This window comes from Mesoplodon bidens, assembly GCF_964165515.1.
Source record: "Mesoplodon bidens genome assembly, chromosome: 7".
Lineage (NCBI taxonomy): Eukaryota > Metazoa > Chordata > Mammalia > Artiodactyla > Ziphiidae > Mesoplodon > Mesoplodon bidens.
Window position 1 is genome coordinate 57823175 of NC_138164.1, and position 26752 is coordinate 57849926.

The following is a 26752-nucleotide window of genomic DNA, read 5'->3' on the forward strand; positions in this document are numbered from 1 at the left end:
ACTCCCTCATCCCTTAAAGGTATCTTCATTTGCTTTTACAGATTCAATTTTTGCACTTAAAATTCAGCTTATCACAGAGAAGTTTGTGAAAGATGGAACACGGTCTTTACAAAGAAACTCTGAGAAACTCAATTTACATTTGTTTGCCTAAAGTTAACTGGCAGATCAGGTACTGAATAGCTGTTGTTGTGTAATGTATCTGCTCATCTACTTTCCATCAATCAATAGCTATTCCATGACGTTCGATTTTATTCTTTTACAGGCAATGGAAAATGCAGTAATTTGTATTTTGGGTAGATCTGTTGGGTGACTGGGTAGTTGGAGGCTTGGAAGTGCACAATGCTGAAATCAGGGAGATCCATTCAATGACTATTGAAACAGTCCAAATGAAACTAAATAAACTAAGGCAGTAGAGTGAGAATATGAAGTAACTGATGAAACAAGTTGCTAAGACGGAATGATTAGGCTATGACAGCAGCATATTGGAGGAAGGAAGAAGGAGGAATCTAAGATTGATTTTTTTTCTTTTTAAAAATTTTTTATTGAAATATAGTTGATTTACAATGTTGTGTTAGTTTCAGGTGTACAGTAAACCGATTCAACCATATATATATTATATATAATACATATATATATATTCTTTTTTATATTCTCTTCTATTATACATTATTACAAGATATTGAATAGAGTTCCATGTGCTATACAGTAAATTCTTGTTGGTTATCTACTTTATATAGAGTAGTGTGTATATTTTAATCCCAAAGTTCTAAGATTGATTTTTGCATTAAGCTATTGGAAAGACGGTGAGGCTCTTCACCAAGGTGGGGAATTATGGAGATAAAGAAATTTTCTGGGGGAAAAAAAATGCACATTTTTTTTTTTTTTTTCGGTACGCGGGCCTCTCGCTGTTGTGGCCTCTCCCGTTGCGGAGCACAGGCTCCGGACGCACAGGCTCAGCGGCCATGGCTCATGGGCCCAGCCGCTCCGCGGCATGTGGGACCTTCCCGGACCAGGGCACGAACCTGTGTCCCCTGCATCGGCAGGCGGGCTCTCAAGCACTGCGCCACCAGGGAAGCCCTGTTGTTGTTTTTTAAACCAAGTTAGCATTTTCTGGATATCATTCGTATGAGATTAATAAATTCTGGATTCCAAGTAAGCTGTAGCCACTATATTTTACTCTAGATTTGTGAGTCAACACACTATGCGAGGGTTAAAGCCACGGGATACAATTAATAACCCTAAGGAGTATATATGGAGTGATAGGAAACAAGAGGCTGGAGAAAAACACTCTGAACTCTTTAAGGCCAGGGATCATTTCTGTATTCATATGTGTATATCTAGAGTGTAGAACAATACACAGAATGTACTAATTATTTAGGAATGGCTTGTGGAAGGAAGAAAGGAAGAAAGTACATGACTTCATTTTCAGGGATCAGATCACCAAAAGAAAGTAATATAGACTCCTCTTTATCTCCAGCAAGTCTTTCTGGCTGTAGACCCTGGAGTTCTTATTTTTGTATCTTCTCATGACCCCCAGTTTGTTCACTAGAATAATCTGCCTGGAACCTGATCTTGTTATGATGGCAATACTAAGCCTTTCTGAAAGGGAGCAGTGTTTTATGACTTCTGGACTGAACCTGTTTTTCTTTTCTCCCATAGGAGGGGAAAAGTGTCCCAGAAAAGAATATATGGATGGGGGTGGGGTGGGGTGGGATGGGGAGTGTCAGTCACTTTGTCTTGTGAACTGTGGTATGAGCCCCTATGGGAACCATAGTGTAGGGAAGATGGGATATTGACAGTTAGCAGATATGGGTCACTGATCTGGGTATTAAGGATTCATGATCAGCAGGAATGGGCAAGTGTCTACGGTAAGAGAGTTTGGCAAGTTCTCAAAGTCAGTGGGAGATGTGGAGTAAAAATAGTCTCAGGATTGGTGATTCTCTTCCTGTGTCCTCACATTACTTTTATTACTGAAAACTTGATTATTGTGCTACAGAAATTGCAGTCTGAGCCATATTCTGCCTGTTGATCTCATCACTGGGAGTGTTTTGACTCACTTGCCTCTTCAAATTCTGAATCAATTCTGGGAGTTGTAGCATTATGACCCATGCTTTCCATCACTGTAGAAGGAAGAACTCAAGTCTTGCCCTCAGGCCATGTAATACCCATACCCTAGATCATGGAATTTCTAGAGTTTTTCCATACTTAGTCACTCAAAAGCCTCTCCTGTGGGGTTAATGTCAGGTTAGATTGTCCTTCTTTGACTTCTTTTAGCTCTTTCTATACTCACCTTCATGTCCTCTATGAAGCCTTGGCTTTAGTTGAGGAGGCAAAGAGTCTGTTCCTTTGAACTGTAGGAAAGACTCAAGACAAATTGAACTCTAGGTACTGAGAGTTGTACTGAACTTCAGCAAGATGTTCTGCACTTATTATATCCAAAGACTTCAAGAAGTAAAAACTAGGACAGACTGGCATCTGATATAATAGTGTGTTATTATAATATATCAATTATCTCCTGAGTCAGACCTACAAGATAGTGGAGAAAGGGGTATCTCTTTTTAGGTAGGAAAGAGGCTGGGATCAGGAGCTACCTTCACTCTTAGGCAGTCAACCACATTCTCTCTTGTAGTCCCCCAATATCTCCAGTAAAAACCAGGAAACGTACTTGGAACAAGCACAGGGAAATGGCAATTTCAGGTGTGCACTTCATTGAACAAGCCCAGAGACACTGCTTTTTGCTGTGCAAGTGTCCAGTTTTGTAGGCAGCTGGAAAGCCCATTTCTGTGAACAACTCTCTACCATTTTTTCTTTCTTCATGTTTGTATAGTACATTTAATTTCACCAAAGACTTTCAAGCCATTCAATTTTCATGACAACCCAGGAAAATAAAGTGGGCAGAGATTATCATCTTCTTTAAGAGATGATAGCTGAAGCATGAGCTCCAAGAAAAATAAAACAGAAGTCTAAATATGAGGCATCTACCATTCTAAATGAATTGGATTTACTTTAACATATTTTATTTATTAATTAATCTTTCTAACATTGGATTTCTAGTCCCATTCCCAGGGGTATAAATGAGGGCTAATTGGGACATGGCAGGAAACTGTACTTACCATCATTAGCCATAGGGAAATATAAATCAAAACCACAATAAGATACCATTTCACACCCACTAAGAGGGCTAGAATTTAAAAAAATATTAATAACGACAAATGTTATAGAGTATATGAAGAAATTAGGAGTTTCATACATGCAAGTAGAAATGTAATTTGGGGGCTTCCCTGGTGGCGCAGTGGTTGAGAGCCTGCCTGCCAATGCAGGGGACACGGGTTCGAGCCCTGGTCTGGGAGGATCCCACATGCCGCGGAGCGGCTGGGCCCGTGAGCGACAGCTACTGAGCCTGCGCGCCTGGAGCCTGTGCTCCGCAACAAGAGAGGCCGAGAGAGTGAGAGGCCCGCGCACCGCGATGAGGAGTGACCCCCGCTCGCCGCAACTAGAGAAAGCCCTCCCACGGAAACGAAGACCCAACACAGCCAAAAATAAATAAATAAATTAAAAAAAAAAGAAATGTAATTTGGTATAGTCACTTTGGAAAACAGCCTGGCATGTTCCTCAGACAGGTAAACGCAGTTATCATATGACTCAGCATTTCTACTCCTAGGTATAAACCCAAGAGAAATTAAAACATAATTCTACAAATACTTGCACATGAACGTTCATAGCAGCATTATTTATAACAGCTGCAAAGTAGAAATAATTCAAATGTCCTTCTACTTATGAGTGGATAAACAAGATGTGTATATCCTTACTGTGGCATATTATTCAGCTATCAAAAGGAATGAAGTACTGATACATACAGCAACATGCATGAACCTTGAAAACATGCAAAATGAAAGAAATCAGTCACAAAAGATCACACATTGTATGATTCCGTTTATTTCAAATGTCCAGAACTGGTAAATCTATAAAGAGAGAAAGTAGATTAGTGGTTGCCTAGGGCTGGTGGTGGGATGAGAGAAAAATGTGAATGATTGCTAAGGGGATACATTTTGTTGGGGGCAGGGGAGGAATGGTAATGTTCTAAAATGGATTGTGGTGATAGTGGCACAGATCTATGAATATAATACCAAAAATATTGAATCATACACTTGAAATAGGTGAATTGTATGGTATATAAATTGTATTTCAATAAAGTGCTAATTTAAATTTTAGAAAAGGGAGAAAAGAAACTGCACTTACCTCCTGTAGCAGAAAGAAATGTGGGCTGCTGGCCTCTCAATCTCCTCTTATCTCATGGCTGAATTCCTTTATCCAAGGGATTAATCCCTTTATCCAAGGCTTCAGGGCTCCCCCTCCCATCTCATTCAGCTTTCTGGGTCAGGGTCTGCTGGACAATGTCCTTTGCACAGCCACTTCATGGCCCGAGATCAGCTTTTCTATGTTTCTCCCCAAGCTTGGATTACACTTTAAACCTGCAAAATTTCCTACATTTCTCTACCCGACCCCAGCCAATTGCTGAAGTCTGGTGGGTGAGGTGAAACCCTCCGAAGGGAAGATGAAGGCTGCCTGGCTTCACTCACCCATACTTGCACATGCAGAAAAGGACAGAAAGTAAGGAAAGCTTCTGTGGGTGGGGAAGTGTCTTGTAGCAACAAGAGGAGCCAGAAAAGCCTCTTATAGAGCCAATTCAAATACATTCAGTCATTCCAAGTCTAGAACTCTGCAGCACCAATCAGAAAGTGGGAAGAGGAAGAAATGTGTGTCCTAAGCAAGAAAGAACTGTGTCAGGATTTTAAAGAACAGCAGGTACAACAGGCTTTAATAATACCAGAGGTCAGGGCTTTCCTGGTGGTGCAGTGGTTGAGAGTCCGCCTGCCGATGGAAGGGATACGGGTTCGTTCCCCGGTCCGGGAAGATCCCACATGCCGCGGAGCGGCTGGGTCCCTGAGCCATGGCTGCTGAGCCTGTGCATCCAGAGCCTGTGCTCTGCAACGGGAGAGGCCACAGCAGTGAGAGGCCTGCGTACCGCAAAAAACAAAACAGAAATAATACCAGAGGCCAAACAAAAATAATACCAGAGGCCAATAGATAGTGATTTTGAGGTCTCAGCCTCAGTGATCTTTGCTTTTCCATCACAATTTAAAACAAAGAAAACATGCCTACATCCCACCTATTAAAAGTAATTAGGAAAGTTGAATTGAAGCATTATTGAAGTGTGGTTAATAGTGAGTTAAGCATTGATTAATTTTGGTTTTGTAGCTTACTCTCCCCCCTATATTAAGGAGTTATTAGGTCCATATTGTTTTTAGGATCCAAATATGTTTATAAGCACTTTAAAAGTTATGGAGTCTAACATTGTGTAGTGAAGGCATAAAAGAGCCTGCGAAAACTTGACTGCCTTGTGGAGAATAGGTGAAGTCTATCTTGTCCAAAAGGGGAATGGAATGTTGGGGTGATGCCCCAGGAATCAAGAGAGTGCTCCCCTGTATGCTATTATGTATCTTATCCCTGTTTTGTCAGATGCAAGAAGCTCATGATTCAAGGTCATCACTCAGATACTCATCTCCATAAGGCTCCGGATATCCCTAGTTTTGATTCCATATATCATCCGTCTCCAACTTTTGAAATCCTTTACTGAGTAACCTGTGACTCATAGTCAGCCATCAGCAAAATTCCCTGTGTTATCAACTTCTCCTTGGAACGTTCTCTTTACTTTCTTGGCTAACTGAAACCTGTCTCTCCATAGTACACTTGTTCATTCTCTCCCACACTTCTCAGATCTCCTGGCCTGGAGGTCACCCCTGCACCTTATCACTAATTCCCTTCTTCTATTAAAATATGAAACCCTAGCATCTTTATGTCACTTTATCATACTACACTTCTCACTAATTGTCCATATTCCTGTTACCTACTAATTCCTGTTTTTTCCTTCTTTCCCAGGTGGCATCTGCTTCTGCTTCTGAATCTTTGTCTTTATCTCTCTTCTCTCTCCCCTCCCCTCCCCTCCTCTCATCTCCTTTCCTCTTCTCTCCATAATTATTCTCTTATCATGATCCTTGATGACTTCAATACTGATGTAGATGATCCTTGCTTATTCTGAACTTCAGTTCTATTCACTACTTCTCCAAAAATGAGCATGTCTTTCATTTTCATCCTTCCCCAGTCTCTCACTCCCATGGACTTGCTGCACTTTAAGTCTCTCAACATATTCAAGGCTATTCAGACTGAAAGGTTAAGGACCAAAGGGAAGAATATGAGGTGAGGTAGAAGCAGTTTCCAAAATTTGCTAAAATGGAACAGTCACCTTAGGTTTGTTTAATTCAAATCATAATTGATATGGATATAGATAGGCAAATATGTTTTTTAATAAACTCTCTCATTAATAAAACTAGCCTAAATAAAGGATGGTGACCATCAGTAGGCTGTGACACCTGGAAACTCACACACAGAAAAGTATTATCTGAAGTCTTTTGATGTTTGTTCTAGGGCTAAAGTTTAAATTAATGAGATTGAGGGCTGTGAGGCTTTGAAAAGTGCAAGTGGGATGGGGAAGGAACTGTTCTAGCTTTTTCTTCTTACTGTTCTTTCAATTTCAATTCTTTGGAAATCTGTCAGATTGAAAGGTAAAGCCATCATTCATTTGGGCATTCTCAGAGATACTTGAGAATAACTCTTTAGATAGTGATAGGGGAGGGTTGAGATGGAGACTTGAAAGAGTGATAGGGACTCCATGAGAAGAAATATCTCAAACTCCTGGATACTTTTTTTAATATAAATTATGTCATACCTGCTGGATTACACCTCCCTTATTCAATCTCCCTCTCAAATTCTTAACCCTCAATCCACAAGGAAAGGCTCCCTTGTGGTGTTTCTTACATGAAAAAGGGAAGATTCTCCCTTTGATTCTAGACAAGAACATGTTACTTTTGTGGAAATAACATTAGGGAAGCTTTGTGCTCCGCTTTTCAAATTTAATTCTTTACTAATAGCACATGTTAATTTTGTAAATAAAAATATAGGGAATTCTCTGGTGGTCCAGTGGTTAAGACTCTGCACTTTCACTGCTGAGGGCCCGGGTTCAATCCCTGGTCCGGGAACCAAGATCCCACAAGCTGTGCCACCAAGAATAAATAAATAAATAAAAATAAAAAAATATAAAGAAGATATAGAAGCAAGTTGTCTCGAAATAAAGAAAAAATAATAAATTATCAAAATTTCAAGAATGCATTATCTATGACCTAAATGTTCCACTTTTAGACATTTAACCTATAGAAATAGTCTTCCCAGAGGTGCACACAAATACCCCTGAATATATTCCACCATGGTGAAACAGTGAGGTGCACACAAATACCCCTGAATATATTCCACCATAGTGAAACAGTGAGAGCAACAAAATGTCCATTAAAACTCCAGTTATTTATTTTGTTATATGTAGGTAATCTCACTAATAATCAAAACTACTCTGAAGTAGGTGTTTTTATCATTTTTATTAAAGAGAAGGAAGCCTGGCCTTTAAGAGGTTAAATATATTTCCCAGTGACAAATAGCTATTATGTACTGAATATGGTGAGTGCAATTCTGACCCAAGTCTGAGCGACTCTAAAGCCTTTGTGTAGCTTGGGGACAGTTACACTACCAGTAAACATAAGGGTGTGGATTTGGAATCCTTGAATTCAGACTCCAGTGAAGTTGTTTCAAATATTTTAGTGCTACAAAAACTTTGCCATAATGACTAACCTTGTGTGTATGTTGTTTTATACCTATGAAGGTACATTTGAAAGGTAATTTACTATAATTGTGATTCAAAAGAAAAATGCATAAGAATTTTATTAAGATATTTCCTCATTCCACAGAAACTCTATCACATTTTTTATTCAGGAGCAATGTATGAAAAGGCCCGTTTTCTCACATTGCTACCAATCCTTTTAATTTTTGCCAGTCTGACAAGAAATGGTGTCTTGGTGTAGTCTTCATTATACTTTCTCTTGTTAACAGCTAAGTTTACTCTAATTATGTTTTGTCCTCTTTTTCATCAAACTTTTGATAATTTTTTCTCTACATTTTAAGAAAAAATTAACCTTTTATCTATAATATAATTTGAAAATATTTCTCCCCAGTTTGCCATTGACTTTTGACTTTGTTTATGGTGGGGTTTTTTTCCTGTGGAAAAAAAGGGAGGCATGGTTTTTGTTCGTTTGTTTGTTTTACTGGAAGATTATAATTATAGAGATGTCTCAGTGAAAGAGACATATAAACAGAACACTGAGTAAAAGGAGGGAGTGTGTCATTTAATGATATAGGAAGTGAGCATTTCAGACAATAAGATTAACAAGTACCTAGCCCTGAAGAGGAAATGAACTTGCTGTATCTGCAAAACAACCAGAAGGCCTGTGTGTCTTGAGTAGCATAATTGTATTTAAAGCAATGTCTACAAAGATTTGTAAATGCATTTAATTTTGATATTTCAAAATTATATTTGGTTCAATTCAGTTACTGTAAACATTAGATTAAAATACTTTTCTTTTGATTCTTGTTTTCTTCCTATTTCTTGATAGAGAAACAAAATTGGAGTATAATCCATGCAATAGGCTTAGGTCTCAAGACAACTTTTTATTAATTATGAGGTGATGAGCTATTGAGTTGGATGAGATATTAATAATTAAAACAACAAAACAAGTAAAGCTATTATTTGTAAAGCATTTATTATATGCCAAGCATTATTATATGATATATGTGTGAATATATACATATATATGCATATCTTATATATGTATATTTCTCATCAAATCATTAAGAGAAAGGTACTATTAGTATTTCCCTTTTAAATGTGAGAAAGTTGAAACCTAGAGAGGTGAAGTAACTCGCCCAAAGTCACATAGTATACAGAAGAGTCAAAATTACAACAAAAATCCAGAACCCCAAAACTTAACCGCTACTCCTGTTTTCTCCTCCACATAATAAATGTTAATAACTTCTCTCTCATACTATCTCTAGGATAAAGAAAGCTATGCAGAAGCTATGTGGAAAGAAGAAAGAGCAAAATGAACTGAACAATCATTGAATGCTTACTATGTAATAGATAAATGATGTTACATCATCCTTATCTTATTTACAGATGAGTAGTAAAGGAAGTTCATTGGGATTATGCAACCTCTAAAACTCATCGAATAAGTAAGTAGTAGATCCAGGCTTTAAGTCAAAGCCTGGCCTCACACTTAACACAGTTCTCTCCTCTACTTGACACTGAATCCCAGGGCTGAGAAAAGCTCACTCAAAGAAGAATAAATGTGAGCATGAAAGTGATATTAAAAAAATCTTTAAAATAAGAATTTTATGCACATACACACATATTGCATATTTGCTATGAGCAGGTTCTTACGCTTTGGAGCAATAGAAATAAAAAGCCTTTAAAAATAACCTCTTTCTTCAAGGAATACATTCTAGACAGGGCATAAAGCCACCAACATGAAAAAGATCTTTTTTGTGTTGTGTGTGTTACGCAGGCCTCTCACTGTCGTGGCCTCTCCTGTTGTGGAGCACAGGCTCTGGACGCGCAGGCTCAGCGGCCATGGCTCACGGGCCCAGCCACTCTGCGGCATGTGGGATCTTCCCAGACCGGGGCACGAACCCGTGTCCCCTGCATCGGCAGGCGGACTTTCAATCACTGTGCCACCAGGGAAGCCCTGAAAAAGATCTTTAATAAAACAAGAAGAAATAGTCTCAGGACCCAACAAAATAGTGATTTAGATGAAAAGAGGTGGAGAATCTTGAAAGATGGATCTTTCACTGTGGGCTGAGTATGGAAGTGGACAGCATTGAGATGTGAGCTAGGTTTTTGAGGATGAATTGGACTTGGGATAAATTTCAGGCTGAATTGCTCTTCTCAATCTTCAAGGACATAAGGCTAGACTAATCTCTGGTGTCAATAAGTAATGATTAGTGGGCAAGAAACTAAGTTACATGTAAATGTTTATATTTCTTTAACAAGTTATTAAAGAATATGTAAGTCTATGTCTATTAGATAAGAGTAGGTATTTGACTGTTCATTTTAATGATGACTACAATTTTTAAATACAAAACATATTTGGTTAGAAAAGAGTACTCTATCCCTATACTATTATCTATATTTTGAGGAAAGCTCTGTCTGGAACAGGTAACAGTGGCCCAGGCTTATTTGATAAAAGTTTCTGAAATGGTATGTTCACATTTAGCTGATGATAAATGGATGGGTCCACCTACTGTGTATGCTACTGTGTGTTAGTGTCTCTGAACTTGGGTATATAAACATGTGTAATTATGGACATGTGTAGCTGGTAATAAAAATAAGTGTCATCCCAGGGAACTATAAGTTTCTAGACATGACGGTTCTCAGGGGTTTCCATTGTGAGGAAGATACTGAACTGGCAAATCTAAATGTCAAAATTATATGAGTGATCAGTTATCACATTTAGGAGAAAATGAAAGTGGATGCTGAGAAAAGTACTATTTAGGTAGTAGATGCCAGATAAGTTATCACATTTCCCCTAATTAGTTTTTCTTGAGATAGTGGGGGGATCAGAAGTTATTTGAATAATAGATGGAAGAAAGTGGGGTGGGTATTACTATACATTTTTGAGAAAATTAATCAAAGGTAGATTTGAGTAGAACATGTATTTAATTAATTGGAACATGGATGAGAATAACACAGGGATAAATGGAAGATGTAGAGATGAGGAGAGGGTGAATATAGAACAATTAGTAGGTATAGAAAGGGATTAATTTGAGGTCAAGTTAGGAGCATTTATTTGGATTTCTTGGCAAGATTTTAAAACGTCTATTTAGCCCCTTCCGAAATCTGCTTGGTCCTCACTCCATAAATAATGGCATTGTGCATAGGTGGGATGACCACATAGAGGTTGGCCAGGAGGATATGGACATAGCGTGGGATGAGGCTTCCATCAAACCTATAGGCAAAGACAGAAAAGAGGACAGGGATGTAGAAGAGTAGGATGACACAGACATGGGAGCTGAAAGTAATCAGAGCTTTGGACCAGGCATCTCAAGAAAGGAGGTGGAAGACAGCTCGGAGGGTGTAAATGCAGGAAACAGTGATAAGGATGATGCCCAGGTCTGTGGAGAGTAGAGCAGCTGCCAACCCATACCAGACGTTGATGGAGATCTCAGAATAGGACATACGGGCGATGCCCATGTGCTCACAAAATGTATGTGTGGGCTTCCCTGGTGGCGCAGTGGTTGAGAGTCCGCCTGCCGATGCAGGGGACACGGGTTCGTGCCCCGGTCTGGGAAGATCCCACATGCCGCAGAGCGGCTAGGCCCGTGAGCCATGGCTGCTGAGCCTGCGCATCCGGAGCCTGTGCTCTGCAAGGGGAGAGGCCACAACAGTGAGAGGCCCGCCTACCGCAAAAAAAAAAAAAAAAAAAAAAAAAAAAAATGTATGTGTAATGATGTTGACTCGGCAGTAGTGTAGGTGCTTGAGGAGAAAGATGGGTGGAAACATGATGATGAAGCTGTGGGCCAGCATGGCAGTGACGATCTTCCCAATGACTGTGCTGGTGAAGATTGGGGCATATCTCAAAGGGGAAGAGATGGCCATGTAGCCGTCAAAGGCCATGGCCAGGAGGACTGCAGAGTCAGCCACGAAAAGGAAGTGGATGAAGAACATCTGGGTGGGGGCAGCTATCAAAGGAAATGTGGCTCCCTAGCCAGAAGTTAGCCAGTGCTTTGGGCATGGTGGAAGTGGGGAGCAAGATATCAGCACTGACCAACATGGACAGGAATATGTACATGGGCTCCTGCAGGCTTGGCTGGGAGAGGATGACACAAATTAAAATGCCATTGCCTGCCGGAGCATCTATATACGTGGTGCGGAAGAGGATGGAGAGCCAGATGTGTAGGTGCTCCAGCCCAGGGATGCCAATAAGGAAGCAGCTCACCAGGCAAGTATCAGAGTTGTTCACAGCCACTGTGTTGTTAGCAGATAGAACAGCCATGATTTTCTGCAGAAACCTCACCTGTGCCATAAGGGAAAAATAGCTTCAGACTTCATATATATTAGCAGAGTGCACATAAAGGCTTGCCATCAGCCACAAGGTCTGCACACACTCACAGATCCTACAACCAAGTTGGGCTCTTCACACAGGCATATTCTCTATAGGGAATCACACCCAACATCTGCACAAAGTACAGAGCTCTAGACCCCCACAGACAGGCTCTGTGTCCTTATTCAGAGGCCCCTCATACAGTTATAAGACTTTCAGGCACCTGCAGGTCTCAAAAACATTGCCAGACTTGGTAGAGTGCCACCAGTTTGGAAAAGAGCAGGAATAGCTAGGAAATCAAAAACAGTCTCTATGGGTATGTGAACTGTACTGAGCTCTGCAAAAGCCTCAGGTTCTCCCACAAAGGGTCACAGTCTCACACCAAAGAGCAATTGCCTCTGCCTGGTGGACTATGTGGAAAAGTAGGGTTGAGGGCAGTAGGCACTGTAGACCCTATGTCTCTTTTCCCCCAGTCACAGATGCTCTGACAACTACAAAGGCAATGAAGGCTACTCTGGCATTTACAAAGAACACTGGACAGGGTGTGAGTAACTCTAATTCAGAGATCTCTGTCAATTAGACTGTGTGATTTTGGACAAGTCACTGTCTTTTCTGAGAAACAATTTTCTTTTTTTTAATTTTTAAAAAGATTTTTAAATTTATTTTTTAATTGAAGTATAGTTGATTTACAATGTTGTGTTAATTTCTGCTGTACAGCAAAATGATTCAGTTATACATATATATGTTATTTTTAATATTCCTTTCCATTATGGTTTATCCCAGGATATTGAATATAGCTCCCTGTGCTATACAGTAGGACCTTGTTGTTTATCCATTCTATATGTAATAATTTGCATCTACTAACACCAAACTCCTGGTCCACCCCCCTCCCCCTTGGCAACCACAAGTCTGTTCTCTATGTTTGTGAATCTGTTTCTGTTTTGTAGAGAAGTTCATTTGTGTCATATTTTAGATTTCACATGTAAGTGATATCATATGGTATTTTTCTTTCTCTTCTGAGAAACAATTTTCTGATCCTGAAACTAACATAATTGTTTCTCTATATGGTATGTTAAATTAAATTTTGCCTGTGGAAGCCTTATTAAATTGTGTGGTGCTTCCTGAGTCACCTATGTAGCTCTGAAGTGTGGTGCTATCACCCAGAACATGAAGGAAGGTGTGGAACAATGTTTTTCAAAGTGCGGTCCCCAGACCAGCATCAACAGCATCACCAGGGAACTTGCAAGTTCTTGGACGCTACCACACGCCTAATGAAACAGAAACTCTGAGGTCAGAGCAACAATTTCTATTTAAGCGAGATCACCAGATGATTCTGATTCATGTGAAAGTTTGTGAACCACTGATGTAAGAACGTCTTTACTTTCTTCCCTATCTGGTCTAGATGTCTATCTCACAGGACTGATAACTTCTCAGTCCCAATTAGTTTCTACTGCATTCTCTGTGAAAATGCTCAGGCTTCAGCTAAATCTAACCAGTGCTTTCCTCAGCTCACGTAGTCAGGATGTGAAGAAAATGACATAATCATACCAATAGACTTTATTACATGTTAGGCTACTTTACCCCTCCTCAGTCCTATTAAATTATTCTCACAACGACCATACAACTTTTACCACTGCCCAGGTTCTTGTTTCTTCCTATGTTCCCTCCTATTTACCTGAGATTTCGAGACTGTCAGGAACCAACTCCTCATCTTTTTATTCCACTCCTGTAAATTGATCTTATCTCTGAAAGCATCCTCCTCTCTTTTCCTCCAATCTCAGAGGAAGTAGTGTTGATGTCTCTCCTGCATTTTGATGTTTCCTACCTTAGGGCTGTAATATATTTTACTTTACCTAGGCATGAGAAAGCCCCCTTAAGTAGTTTATGTATTTGTTTATTTGTTTATTTATTTAGAGAGTACAAAGACAATATAAATCAATTATATTTTTTATACTAGCAGCAAACAACTATAAAATTAAATTGAACATTTTCTTTTTATATGTAACTCAAATTGTCAAAGCCTCTACACAAAGAATTACAAAATATTGCCAGAAGAGATTTTTTTTAATGTAAATAAATGGATAAGTACACCATGTACACAGATCAGAAGTCCTGATTGATTGTTAAAATATCAATTTTCTCAAAATAAATATGTAGTTTTAACGTTTAATTTTTCCAGCTTTATTGAGGTATAATTGACAAATAAACACTATATATTTAAGTGCACAGCATGATAATATATGTATACATTGTGAAATAATTACCACAATCAGGTTAATTAACACGTCCTTTACCTCACACAGTTGTCATTTTATGTTTGTGAACTTAAATTATTTTTAAAACAACCTGGACATACAGACACACACACACCAAAAAACACAAAAACCCCACAAATGTACATATATAGATACTTGCATGCAGGCATATGTTTTAAAACATGTACATGTATATACATATGTATGTATGTATATTTTCAAGAACAATTTTACCACTTATTCTCCGAATTTACTTTCTTTCCTACCTCATCACGGACTTTGTTCCATCAATTATCCCCCCTCTTATTTACCAGCAGTTACTCCTAATTTCCTGAACCTTTACTTATGAAAATTCAAATATTTTTAATCTTAAAAGCAACCAAGGGGGGCTTCCCTGGTGCCGCAATGGTTGGGAGTCTGCCTGCCAATGCAGGGGACACGGGTTTGTGCCCCGGTCCAGGAGGATCCCACATGCCGCAGAGTGGCTGGGCCCGTGAGCCATGGCCGCTGAGCCTGCGCATCCGGAGCCTGTGCTCCACAACGGGAGAGGCCACAACAGTGAGAGGCCCGCGTACCGCAAAAAAAAAAAAAAAAAAAAAAAAGCAATCAAGGGGCTTCCCTGGTGGTGCAGTGGTTAAGAATCTGTCTGCCAGTTCAGGGGACATGGGTTCAAACCCTGGTCCAGGAAGATCCCATGTGTCGTGGAGGAACCAAGCCCATGCACCACAACTACTGAGCCCGTGTGCCACAACTACTGAGCCCACACACCTAGAGCCCATGCCCTGCAACTCACTGCAGTGAGAAGCCTGCACACCACAACGAAGAGTAGTCTCCGCTCGCCACAACTAGAGAAAAGCCCGCGCACAGCAGTGAAGACCGAATGCAGCCAAATATAAAAAAGATAAATAAAATAAAAAACAAACAAAAAAATTAACAACTACAATACAAATATCCTATCCACCTAGCCTGTCTCACTTCTTCCTTCAAAATCACACCTTTCATTAGATACTTCTTTTGGCTTTGATTTCTTTACCATCCACTCGTTCTTCTCTTGTCCCTGACCTTCCTTTTTAGGCCTCATAAAGGGTTCATCTGTCCCTGAAGGAAGGTTTACTGTTGGTATTTTCTATTGGGGTCTCTATGCTCCCCTCACTCTTCACTCTACCCGGCCCACCTTGTCACCTGCTTTGGTTTCATTTAGCATGCCTGTGCTGAGACATTCCAAATCTATAGTTGCCATTTATAATGCTTTTCAGGCTCCAGATCTACTTATCCAAAGACCTCCCAACTTGTCTTCTAGCCTGTAGTCCTTCCAGTCTCTAAACCAGCCTCCATATATAAATTGTGTTTCCAAAAGGTAATTTTGAGCACACTACTTACTTGATCACAGATAATAATTTCCCATTGCCTAATAGATTCATACACACATACTATGCTTTCTCCACTGATACTGGGTCAGATGCATGTCTCTGAACTGGCTCTTTTATAAATTCCACTTCCTCTATCCCCAATCTCCCCTTTAATCTAGCCAGTTTATATTTCTCATTCAGGAAGACTTTCCTCATTTCCCAAGGCTGGGTTATGTACTTCCTCTGTACTCCTATATTCCCCTGCAGTTATCTATTTCTCTCTCTAGGATTTATCACACTGAAATATTTTCAGCCCCAATATAATATGAGCTCTCTAAAGGTCAGGCTGTGTCTTATTCACTGGTGTCTGGGATAGAGTTGACATGTAGTGAATGTTAAAAAAATGACAGAATAGGTAAGTTCCCACCCATTCAGCCATGTGAGTTCACACTGTGAAGGACACATAAAAATATCATAAAAATCATGGATTTATAATCATAGATATTCTGTCCTCACATTCTTTTCTTGTCTGTAGTCATTCATTGTGCTCATTCTTTCTACAGCATCGTTCAACATGTTATCCTCCACTACATGCTCCCATCTTTCTCAGTCCCATCAGCACCTGCATAAACTTTTCTTCTCTGATTTCAGTTCTTTTTCTAAATTATCAGCTTCCCAAGCAGACTCTGTTTACATTATCTCTCCATCATTCATTTATGTGACTTCTGTTTTCCTCCAATTCAGGTACCCATTGATGTTGCCACACCCTCAAACCAGGGAGCAACCTCAGGCACTCTGCTTAAAATTTGTCTCTCTGGCAGCCTCTTTTTTCAGAACTTCCACTTTTTATTTTTTTAATTTTTTAATAAAATTTATTTATTTATTTATTTATTTGGCTGCATTGGGTTTTTGTTGCTGCACAGGGGCTTTCTCTAGTTGCGGCGAGTGGGGGTTACTCTTCGTTGCATTGCACATGCTTCTCATTGTGGTGGCTTCTCTTGTTGCAGGCCATGGGCTCTAGGCATGTGGGCTTCAGTAGGTGTGGCACAAAGGCTCAGTAGTTGTGGCACACAGACTCTAGAGGGCAGGCTCAGTACTTGTGCTGCATGGGCTTAGTTGTTCCATGGCATGTGGGATCTTCCCAGACCAGGGATCGAACCCATGTCCCCTGCATTGGCAGGCAGCTTCTTAAACACTGAGCCACCAGGGAAGTCCAGAACTTCCACTTTTTTTTTTTACAACTTTATTGGAGTATAATTGCTTCACAATGGTGTGTTAGTTTCTGCTTTATAACAAAGTGAATCAGTTATACATATATATCTGTTCCCATATCCCTTCCCTCTTGCATCTCCCTCCCTCCCACCCACCCTATCCCACCCCTCTAGGTGGTCACAAAGCACTGAGCTGATCTCCCTGTGCTATGTGGCTGCTTCCCACTAGCTATCTATTTTACGTTTGGTAGTGTATATATATCTAATAGTTTTATTTTCATTATCTAAGTCAGTCCTGACAATCAATGAGATAGAGCTTTTTGTTTTTCTTTCCACAGATTTTAGTTATAACCTTGAGCAAATTACCTAACCTTTCTGAGACCTGGTCTCTTAATCTGTGGGGATAAACCTTCCTTACACTGTTCTTACTAATAATTAAAGGAGATAACGCATGCACAGTGCCCATTAGGCATCATTGCAGTTGATGTTCTTATTACTGTTACAGTTTTTTTTTTACAGTTATGTGTTGTCATAGTCTATTGTAAGTAAAAGAAGAGAGATTTCAAATCAATTCTGTTTGACTCCCCAAACCCCCGCTATTAGTTAGAAAACTAGCCTGCTCATTTTTTTTTTTTTTTTTTTTTTGCGGTATGCGGGCCTCTCACTGTTGTGGCCTCTCCGGTTGCGGAGCACAGGCTCCGGACGCGCAGGCTCAGCGGCCATGGCTCACGGGCCCAGCCGCTCCGCGGCATGTGGGATTTTCCTGGACCGGGGCACGAGCCCGTGTCCCCTGCATCGGCAGGCGGACTCTCAACCACTTCGCCACCAGGGAAGCCCAGCCTGATCATTTTTTATAGCCGCCTTTTTTTTTTTTTTTTTTAATACTTCTTTATTGGAGCATAATTGCTTTACAATGTTGCGTTAGTTTCTGCTGTAACTAATACTTTTTTTTATTATTTTTTATTTTTTTAATTAGTTTCTGCTTTATAACAAAGTGAATCAGTCATACATATACATCTGTTCCCACATCCCTTCCCTCATGCATCTCCCTCCCTCCCACCCTCCCCATCCCACCCCTCCAGGCGGTCACAAAGCACCGAGCTGATCTCCCTGTGCTCTGCGGCTGCTTCCCACTATCTATCTACCTTACGTTTGGTAGTGTATATATGTCCATGCCTCTCTTTCGCTTTGTCACAGCTTACCCTTCCCCCTCCCCATATCCTCAAGTCCATTCTCAAGTAGGTCTGTGTCTTTATTCCCGTTTTGCCCCTAGGTTCTTCATGACATTTTTTTTTTTTAAATTCCGTATATATGTGTTAGCATACGGTATTTGTCTTTCTCTTTCTGACTAACTTCACTCTGTATGACAGACTCTAGGTCTATCCACCTCATTACAAATAGCTCAGTTTCGTTTCTTTTTATGGCTGAGTAATATTCCATTGTATATATGTGCCACATCTTCTTTATCCATTCATCCGATGATGGACACTTAGGTTGTTTCCAGCTCCGGGCTATTGTGAATAGAGCTGCAATGAACATTTTGGTACATGTCTCTTTTTGAATTATGGTTTTCTCAGGGTATATGCCCAGTAGTGGGGTTGCTGGGTCATATGGTAGTTCTATTTGTAGTTTTTTAAGGAACCTCCATACCGTTCTCCATAGTGGCTGTACCAATTCACATTCCCACCAGCAGTGCAAGAGTGTTCCCTTTTCTCCACACCCTCTCCAGCATTTATTGTTTCTAGATTTCTTGATGATGGCCATTCTGACTGGTGTGAGATGATATCTCATTGTAGTTTTGATTTGCATTTCTCTAATGATTAATGATGTTGAGCATTCTTTCATGTGTTTGTTGGCAGTCTGTATATCTTCTTTGGAGAAATGCCTATTTAAGTCTTCTGCCCATTTTTGGATTGGGTTGTCTGTTTTTTTGCTATTGAGCTGCATGAGCTGTTTATAAATTTTGGAGATTAATCCTTTGTCAGTTGCTTCATTTGCAAATATTTTCTCCCATTCTGAGGGTTGTCTTTTGGTCTTCTTTATGGTTTCCTTTGCTGTGCAAAAGCTTTTAAGTTTCATTAGGTCCCATTTGTTTATCTTTGTTTTTATTTCCATTTCTCTAGGAGGTGGGTCCAAAAGGATCTTGCTGTGATTTATGTCATAGAGTGTTCTACCTATGTTTTCCTCTAAGAGTTTGATAGTTTCTGGCCTTACATTTAAGTCTTTAATCCATTTTGAGCTTATTTTTGTGTATGGTGCTAGGGAATGATCTAATCTCAAACTTTTACATGTCCCTGTCCAGTTTTCCCAGCACCACTTATTGAAGAGGCTGTCCTTTCTCCACTGTACATTCCTGGCTCCTTTATCAAAGATAAGTTGGCCATATGTGCGTGGGTTTATCTCTGGGCTTTCTATCCTGATCCACTGATCTATCTTTCTGTTTTTATGCCAGTACCAGACTGTCTTAATTACTGTAGCTTTGTAGTATAGTCTGAAGTCAGGGAGCCTGATTCCTCCAGCTCCGTTTTTCGTTCTCAAGATTGCTTTAGCTATTCGGGGCCTTTTGTTTTTCCAAACAAATTTTGAAATTTTTTGTTCTAGTTCTGTGAAAAATGCCATTGGTAGTTTGATAGGGATTGCATTGAATCTGTAGATTGCTTTGGGTAGTAGAGTCATTTTCACAATATTGATTCTTCCAATCCAGGAGCATGGTTATCTCTCCATCTATTTGTATCATCTTTAATTTCTTTCATCAGTGTCTTATAGTTTTCTGCATACAGGTCTTTTGTCTCCTTAGGTAGGTTTATTCCTAGATATTTTATTCTTTTTGTTGCGATGGTAAATGGGAGTGTTTTCTTGATTTCATTTTCAGATTTTTCATCATTAGTGTACAGGAATGCCAGAGATTTCTGTACATTAATTTTATATCCTGCTACTTTACCAAATTCATTGATTAGCTCTAGTAGTTTTTCGGTAGCATCTTTAGGATTCTCTATGTATAGTATCATGTCATCTGCAAACAGTGATAGCTTTACTTCTTCTTTTCCAATTTGGATTCCTTTTATTTCCTTTTCTTCTCTGATTGCTGTGGCTAAAACTTCCAAAACTATGTTGAATAAGAGTGGTGAGAGTGGGCAGCCTTGTCTTGTTCCTGATCTTAGTGGAAATGGTTTCAGTTTTTCACCATTGAGGACAATGTTGGCTGTGGGTTTGTCATATATGGCCTTTATTATGTTGAGGAAAGATCCCTCTATACCTACTTTCTGCAGGGTTTTTATCATAAATGGGTGTTGAATTTTGTCAAAAGCTTTCTCTGCATCTATTGAGATGATCATATGGTTTTTCTCCTTCAACTTGTTAATATGGTGTATTACATTGATTGATTTGCGTATATTGAAGAATCCTTGCATTCCTGGGATAAACCCCACTTGATCATGGTGTATGATCCTTTTAATGTGCTGTTGGATTCTGTTTGCTAGTATTTTGTTGAGGATTTTTGCATCTATGTTCATCAGTGATATTGGCCTGTAGTTTTCTTTCTTTGTGACATCCTTGCCTGGTTTTGGTATCAAGGTGATGTCGGCCTCGTAGAATGAGTTTGGGAGTGTTCCTCCCTCTGCTATATTTTGGAAGAGTTTGAGAAGGATAGGTGTTAGCTCTTCTCTAAATGTTTGATAGAATTCACCTGTGAAGCCATCTGGTCCTGGGCTTTTGTTTGATGGAAGATTTTTAATCACAGTTTCAATTTCAGTGCTTGTGATTGGTCTATTCATATTTTCTATTTCTTCCTGAGTCAGTCTTGGCAGGTTGTGCATTTCTAAGAATGTGTCCATTTCTTCCAGGTTGTCCATTTTATTGGAATAGAGTTGCTTATAGTAATCTCTCATAATCTTTTGTATTTCTGCAGTGTCAGTTGTTACTTCTCCTTTTTCATTTCTAATTCTATTGATTTGAGTCTTCTCCCTTTTTTTCTTGATGAGTCTGGCTAATGGTTTGTCAATTTTGTTTATCTTCTCAAAGAACCAGCTTTTAGTTTGGTTGATCTTTGCTATCGTTTCCTTCATTTCTTTTTCATTTATTTCTGATCTGATCTTTATGATTTCTTTCCTTCTGCTAGCTATGGGGTATTTTTGTTCTTCTTTCTCTAATTGCTTTAGGTGCAGGGTCAGGTTGTTTACTCGAAATGCTTCCTGTTTCTTAAGCTGGGATTGTATTGCTATAAACTTCCCCCTTAGAACTGCTTTTGCTGCGTCCCATAGGTTTTGGGTCGTCGTGTCTCCATTGTCATTTGTTTCTAGGTATTTTTTAATTTCCTCTTTGATTTCTTCAGTGATCACTTCGTTATTGAGTAGTGTATTGTTTAGCCTCCATGTGTTTGTATTTTTTACACATCTTTTCCTGTAATTGATGTCTAGTCTCATAGCATTGTGGTCGGAGAAGATACTTGATACAATTTCAATTTTCTTAAAATTACCAAGGCTTGATTTGTGACCCAAGATATGATCTATCCTGGAGAATGTTCCATGAGCACTTGAGAAAAATGTGTATTCTGTTGTTTTTGGATGGAATGTCCTATAAATATCAACTAAGTCCATCTCGTTTAATGTATCATTTAAAGCTTGTGTTTCCTTATTTATTTTCATTTTGGATGATCTGTCCATTGGTGAAAGTGGGGTGTTAAAGTCCCCTACTATGATTGTGTTACTGTCGATTTCCCCTTTTATGGCTGTTAGTATTTGCCTTATGTATTGAGGTGCTCCTATGTTGGGTGCATAAATATTTACAATTGTTATATCTTCTTCTTGGATCGATCCCTTTATCGTTATGTAGTGTCCTTCCTTGTCTCTTCTAATAGTCTTTATTTTAAAGTCTATTTTGTCTGATAAAAGAATTGCTACTCCAGCTTTCTTTTGATTTCCATTTGCATGGAATATCTTTTTCCATCCCTTTACTTTCAATCTGTATGTGTCTCTAGGTCTGAAGTGTGTCTCTTGTAGACAGCATATATATGGGTCTTGTTTTTGTATCCATTCAGCCACTCCGTGTCTTTTGGTGGGAGCATTTAGTCCATTTACATTTAAGGTAATTATTGATATGTATGTTCCTATTCCCATTTCCTTAATTGCTTTGGGTTCGTTATTGTAGGTATATTCCTTCTGTTGTGTTGCTTGCCTAGAGAAGTTCCTTTAGCATTTGTTGTAAAGCTGGTTTGGTGGTGCTGAACTCTCTCAGCTTTTGCTTGTCTCTAAAGGTTTTAATTTCTCCATCAAATCTGAATGAGATCCTTGCTGGGTAGAGTAATCTAGGTTGCAGGTTTCTCTCCTTCATCACTTTAATTATGTCCTGCCACTCCCTTCTGGCTTGTAGGGTTTCTGCTGAGAGATCAGCTGTTAACCTGATGGGGATTCCCTTGTGTGTTATTTGTTGTTTTTGCCTTGCTGCTTTTTTTTTTTTTTTTTTTTTTTTTTTTTTTTCTTTTTGCAGTATGCGGGCCTCTCACTGTTGTGGCCTCTCCCGTTGCGGAGCACAGGCTCCGGACGCGCAGGCCCAGCGGCCATGGCTCACGGGCCCAGCCGCTCCGCGGCATATGGGATCCTCCCAGACCGGGGCACGAACCCGTATCCCCTGCATCGGCAGGCGGACTCTCAACCACTGCGCCACCAGGGAGGCCCTGCCTTGCTGCTTTTAATATGATTTCTTTGTGTTTAATTTTTGACAGTTTGATTAATATGTGTCTTGGTGTATTTCTCCTTGGATTTATTCTGTATGGGACTCTCTGTGCCTCCTGGACTTGATTAACTATTTCCTTTCCCATATTGGGGAAGTTTTCAACTATAATCTCTTCAAATATTTTCTCAGTCCCTTTCTTTTTCTCTTCTTCTTCTGGAACCCCTATAATTCGAATGTTGGTGCGTTTAATGTTGTCCCAGAGGTCTCTGAGACTGTCCTCTGTTCTTTTCATTCTTTTTTCTTTATTGTGCTCTGCATCAGTTATTTCCACTATTTTATCTTCCACCTCACTTATCCGTTCTTCTGCCTCAGTTATTCTGCTATTGATCCCATCTAGAGTATTTTTCATTTCATTTATTGTGTTTTTAATCAATGCTTGATTCATCTTTAGTTCTTCTAGGTCCTTGTTAACTGTTTCTTGCATGTTGTCTATTCTATTTCCAAGATTATGGATCTTGGAAATAGAATCTTGGATCAGCTTTACTATCATTATTCTGAATTCTTTTTCAGGTAGACTGCCTATTACCTCTTCATTTGTTAGGTCTGGTAGGTGTTTATCTTGCTCCTTCACCTGCTGTGTGTTTTTCTGCCTTCTCATTTTGCTTATGTTACTGTGTTTGGGGTCTCCTTTTTGCCGGCTGCAGATTCGTAGTTCCCGTTGTTTTTGGTGTCTGACCCCAGTGGCTAAGGTTGTTTCAGTAGGTTGTGTAGGCTTCCTGGTGGGGGGGACTAATTCCTGTGCTCTGGTGGTTGAGGCTCGATCTTGTCTTTCTGGTGGACAGGTCCACGTCTGGTGGTGTGTTTTGGGGTGCCTATGGCCTTATTATGTTTTTAGGTAGCCTCTCTGCTAATGGGTGGGGTTGTGTTCCTGCCTTGCTAGTTGCTTGGCATAGGGTGACCCGCACTGTAGCTTGCTGGTCGTTGACTGAAGCTGGGTGCTGGTGTTGGGATGGAGATCTCTGGGAGATTTTCGCTGCTTGATATTATGTGGAGCTGGGAGGTCTCTTGTGGACCCGTGTCCTGAAGTTGGCTCTCCCACTTCAGAGACACAGCACTGGCTCCTGGCTGCAGCACCAAGAGCCTTTCATCCACCCGGCTCAGAATAACAGGGAGAAAAAGTAGAAAGAAAGAATTAGTAGAAGAAAGAAAGAGAGAGGGAAAGAAAGGAAGAAGGGAAGAAAGGAAGGAAGGAAGGAAGAAAGAAAGGAGGGAGGGAGGGAGGAAGGATGGAAAGAAAGAAGGAAAGAAAGGAGGGAGGGAGGGAGGAAGGAAAGGAAGAAAGACAGGAGGGAGGGAGGAAGGAAAGAAAAAGAAAGTGGAAAGAAGAAGGGTGGGAGGGAGGAAAGAAAAAGAAAGAAGGAAAGGAGGAGCGGAGGGAGGGAGGGAGGAAGGGAGAGTAGGAAAAAAAGAAAGAGCAGGTAAAGTAAAATAGAATAAAGTATGAAATATAGTAGCGTTATTAAAATTAGAAAGTAATTATTGAAAAAAAAAAAAACCGGACCGATAGAACCCTGGGACATATGGTGGAAGCAAAGTTATACAGAGAGAATCTTACACAGAAGATTACACATACACATTCACAAAAAGAGAGCAGGGGGAAAAATCAAAAATCTTGCTCTCCAAGTCCACCTCCTCAATTTGGGATAATTCGTTGTAAAAAGAGGAAAAGGGCGAGAAGTCTGAAATCTTGCTCTCTAAGTCCACCTCCTTAATTTGGAATAATTCGTTGTAAAAAGAGGAAAAGGGGGGAAAGTCTTAAATCTTGTCCTCAAAGTCCACTTCCTCAATTTGGGATGATTCGCTGTCCATTCATGCACTCCACAGACGCAGGGCACATCAAATGGACCGTGGAGCTTTAATCCGCTGCCTCCGAGGCTGCACAGAGAGATTTCCCTGCCTCTGCTCTCACAGCTCCCGGGTCTCAGCCTTGGACCTGGCCCCGCCTCTGCGCGTAGGTCGCCGGAGGGCGTCCGTTCTTCGCTCAGACAGGACGGGTTTAAAGGAGCCGCTGATTCGGGGGCTCTGGCTCACTCAGGCAGAGGGGAGGGAGGGGCGCGCAGTGTGGGGCGGGCCTGCGGCGGCAGAGGCCGGCGTGACGTTGCAGCAGCCCGTGGCGCTCCGTGCGCTTTCCCGGGAAAGCCGTCCCCGGGTCTCGGGGACCCCGGCAGTGGCGGGGTGCACAGGCCCCCCGGAAGGCGGGGCGGACAGTGACCCGCGCTCGCACACAGGCCCCCTGGCGGCGGCGGCAGCGGCGGCGGTGGCGGGCCGCGGCGGCGGCGGCGGCGGCGGCGGGCCGCGGCGGGCCGCGGCGGGCGGCGGTGGTGGCGGCGGCGGTGGCGGCGGCGGCGGCGGCGGCGGCGGGCCGCGGCGGCGGGCGGCGGCGGCGGCGGCGTCCCACGCCCGTCTCCAAGGTCCGTGCCTTACCCGCGGCTCGTGCCTGTCTCCGGCGCTTCCCCAAGCCGCCCTCTTAATGCCCTCTCCTCGCGCACCAGTAAACAAAAGGGAAAAAAGTCTCTTGCCTCTTCAGCAGCTCCAGACCCTTTCCCCAGACTCCCTCCGGGCTAGCCGTGGTGCACTAACCCCTTCAGGCTCTCTTCCTGCCGCCAGCCCCAGTCCTCTCCCTGCGCTCCGACTGAAAGCCGATACCCGAGCCTCAGCTCCCAGCCCCGCCCGCCACGGCGGCCGAGCAGACAAGCCTCTCGGGCTGGTGTGTGCCTGAGGGCACCGGTCCTCTGTGCCAGAATCTCTCCGCTTTGCCCTCCGCACCCCTGTTGCTGTGCTCTCCTCCGCTACTCCGAAGCTTTCCCCCTCCGCCACCTGCAGTCTCCGCCCGCGAAGGGGCTTGTAGTGTGTAGAAACCTTCCCCCCTTCACGGCTCCCTCCCACTGGTGCAGGTCCCGTCCCTATCCTATTGTCTCTGTTTATTCTTTTTTTCTTTTGCCCTACCCAGGTATGTGGGGAGCTTCTTGCCTTTTGGGGGGGTCTGAGGTCTTCTGTCAGCGTTCAGTAGGTGTTCTGTAGGAGTTGTTCCACGTGTAGATGAATTTCTGATGTATCTGTGGGGAGGAAGGTGATCTCCGCGTCTTACTCTTCCGCCATCTTCCCTTCAGTTCGCCGCCTTTTTTTTTTTTACCCTGATGATTCTGGTGTGGGACTTGGCCTAGGTACTTTGATTACTATCAGCTATACAAGTTCTATGATGATCTGGTACTGCTGAAGAACTACGAGGAGAGGAAAATGGGCTATGGTGATGGCAGTGGCAATACTGTGTACAAGAACTTCACGTACTTTAACTACTATGGCACAGCTGACATGGCCAAGGTGGACCTATCCTCCAACACACTGGTGCTATGACGCCCACTGCCTGGTGCCACCTACAACAACCGCTTCTCCTATGCTGGTGTGCCCTGGAAGGGCTTAGATTTTGATGGTGATGAGAAGGACTGTGGGTGCTCTGTGTCACTGAAGAGAGCAAGGGTAACCGGGTTGTGAGTCTTCTCAACACCAGCACTCTAGAGGTGGAGAAAAGCTGGTGCACCAGCCAGTACAAGCCAGCCCTGTCAGGGGCCTTCATGGCCTGCGGGGTGCTGTATGCCTTACACCCACTGGGCATCTGCCGAGAGGAGATCTTCTATGCTTTTGATACCCCCACTGGGCAGGAGTGCCCTCTCAGCATCCTGCTGGATAAGATGCTGGAAACGCTGCAAGGCATCAATTACTGCCCTTCTGATCACAAGCTCTATGTCTACAGTGATGGCTGCCTAATTATTTATGACCTCAGCTTCCTGGCACTGAAGCACAGGCTACCAAGACCACCAGCCAAAATGCCCTCTGGGGCTTGGGCGCCACTCAAACTTGTCAAAACGAACAAATCCTCCAGGCCCTGAGACCTCAGGGCAGAGCATTGATAGAATAGTGTCCTTCTCCTCACCCTCCAGGTGGACCACTCCCTAAAATGGCCATCATCTCTAATGATTGGGAGACATTGATTATATCTGATTAGTTCTTTACAATAAATATCTCAATCAGCATGTTAAAGCTCTCTTTAACCATGGTCTGGGTGGATTTGACTGGAGTTTGATTGGGAAATAAAACACTAACTGGGCAATGTTACCGCCTCTTTACCAGGAACCTAGAATTGTAGGAGCTGGATTCACAGTTTTTAAAAC

The 26752-nt window shown here is 41.5% G+C and overlaps 1 protein-coding gene and 1 pseudogene across 2 annotated transcripts; one reads left to right on the forward strand and one right to left on the reverse strand.

Annotated features, from left to right (window-relative positions):
* Nucleotides 1–10813: 10813 nt before the first annotated feature.
* Nucleotides 10814–12020, reverse strand: LOC308620465 (olfactory receptor 52B6-like; the record flags this gene model as incomplete). The annotated part of the gene is given in 4 exon segments (XM_081240038.1): nucleotides 10814–11038; nucleotides 11042–11212; nucleotides 11444–11671; nucleotides 11673–12020. Coding segments are annotated over 4 exon segments (972 nt in total).
* Nucleotides 12021–13365: 1345 nt separating this feature from the next.
* Nucleotides 13366–26470, forward strand: LOC308620784 (olfactomedin-4-like; annotated as a pseudogene). The gene is made up of 2 exons: nucleotides 13366–13403; nucleotides 25748–26470. The product of its transcript is annotated as an olfactomedin-4-like (transcript).
* The last annotated feature ends 282 nt before the right edge of the window (nucleotides 26471–26752 follow it).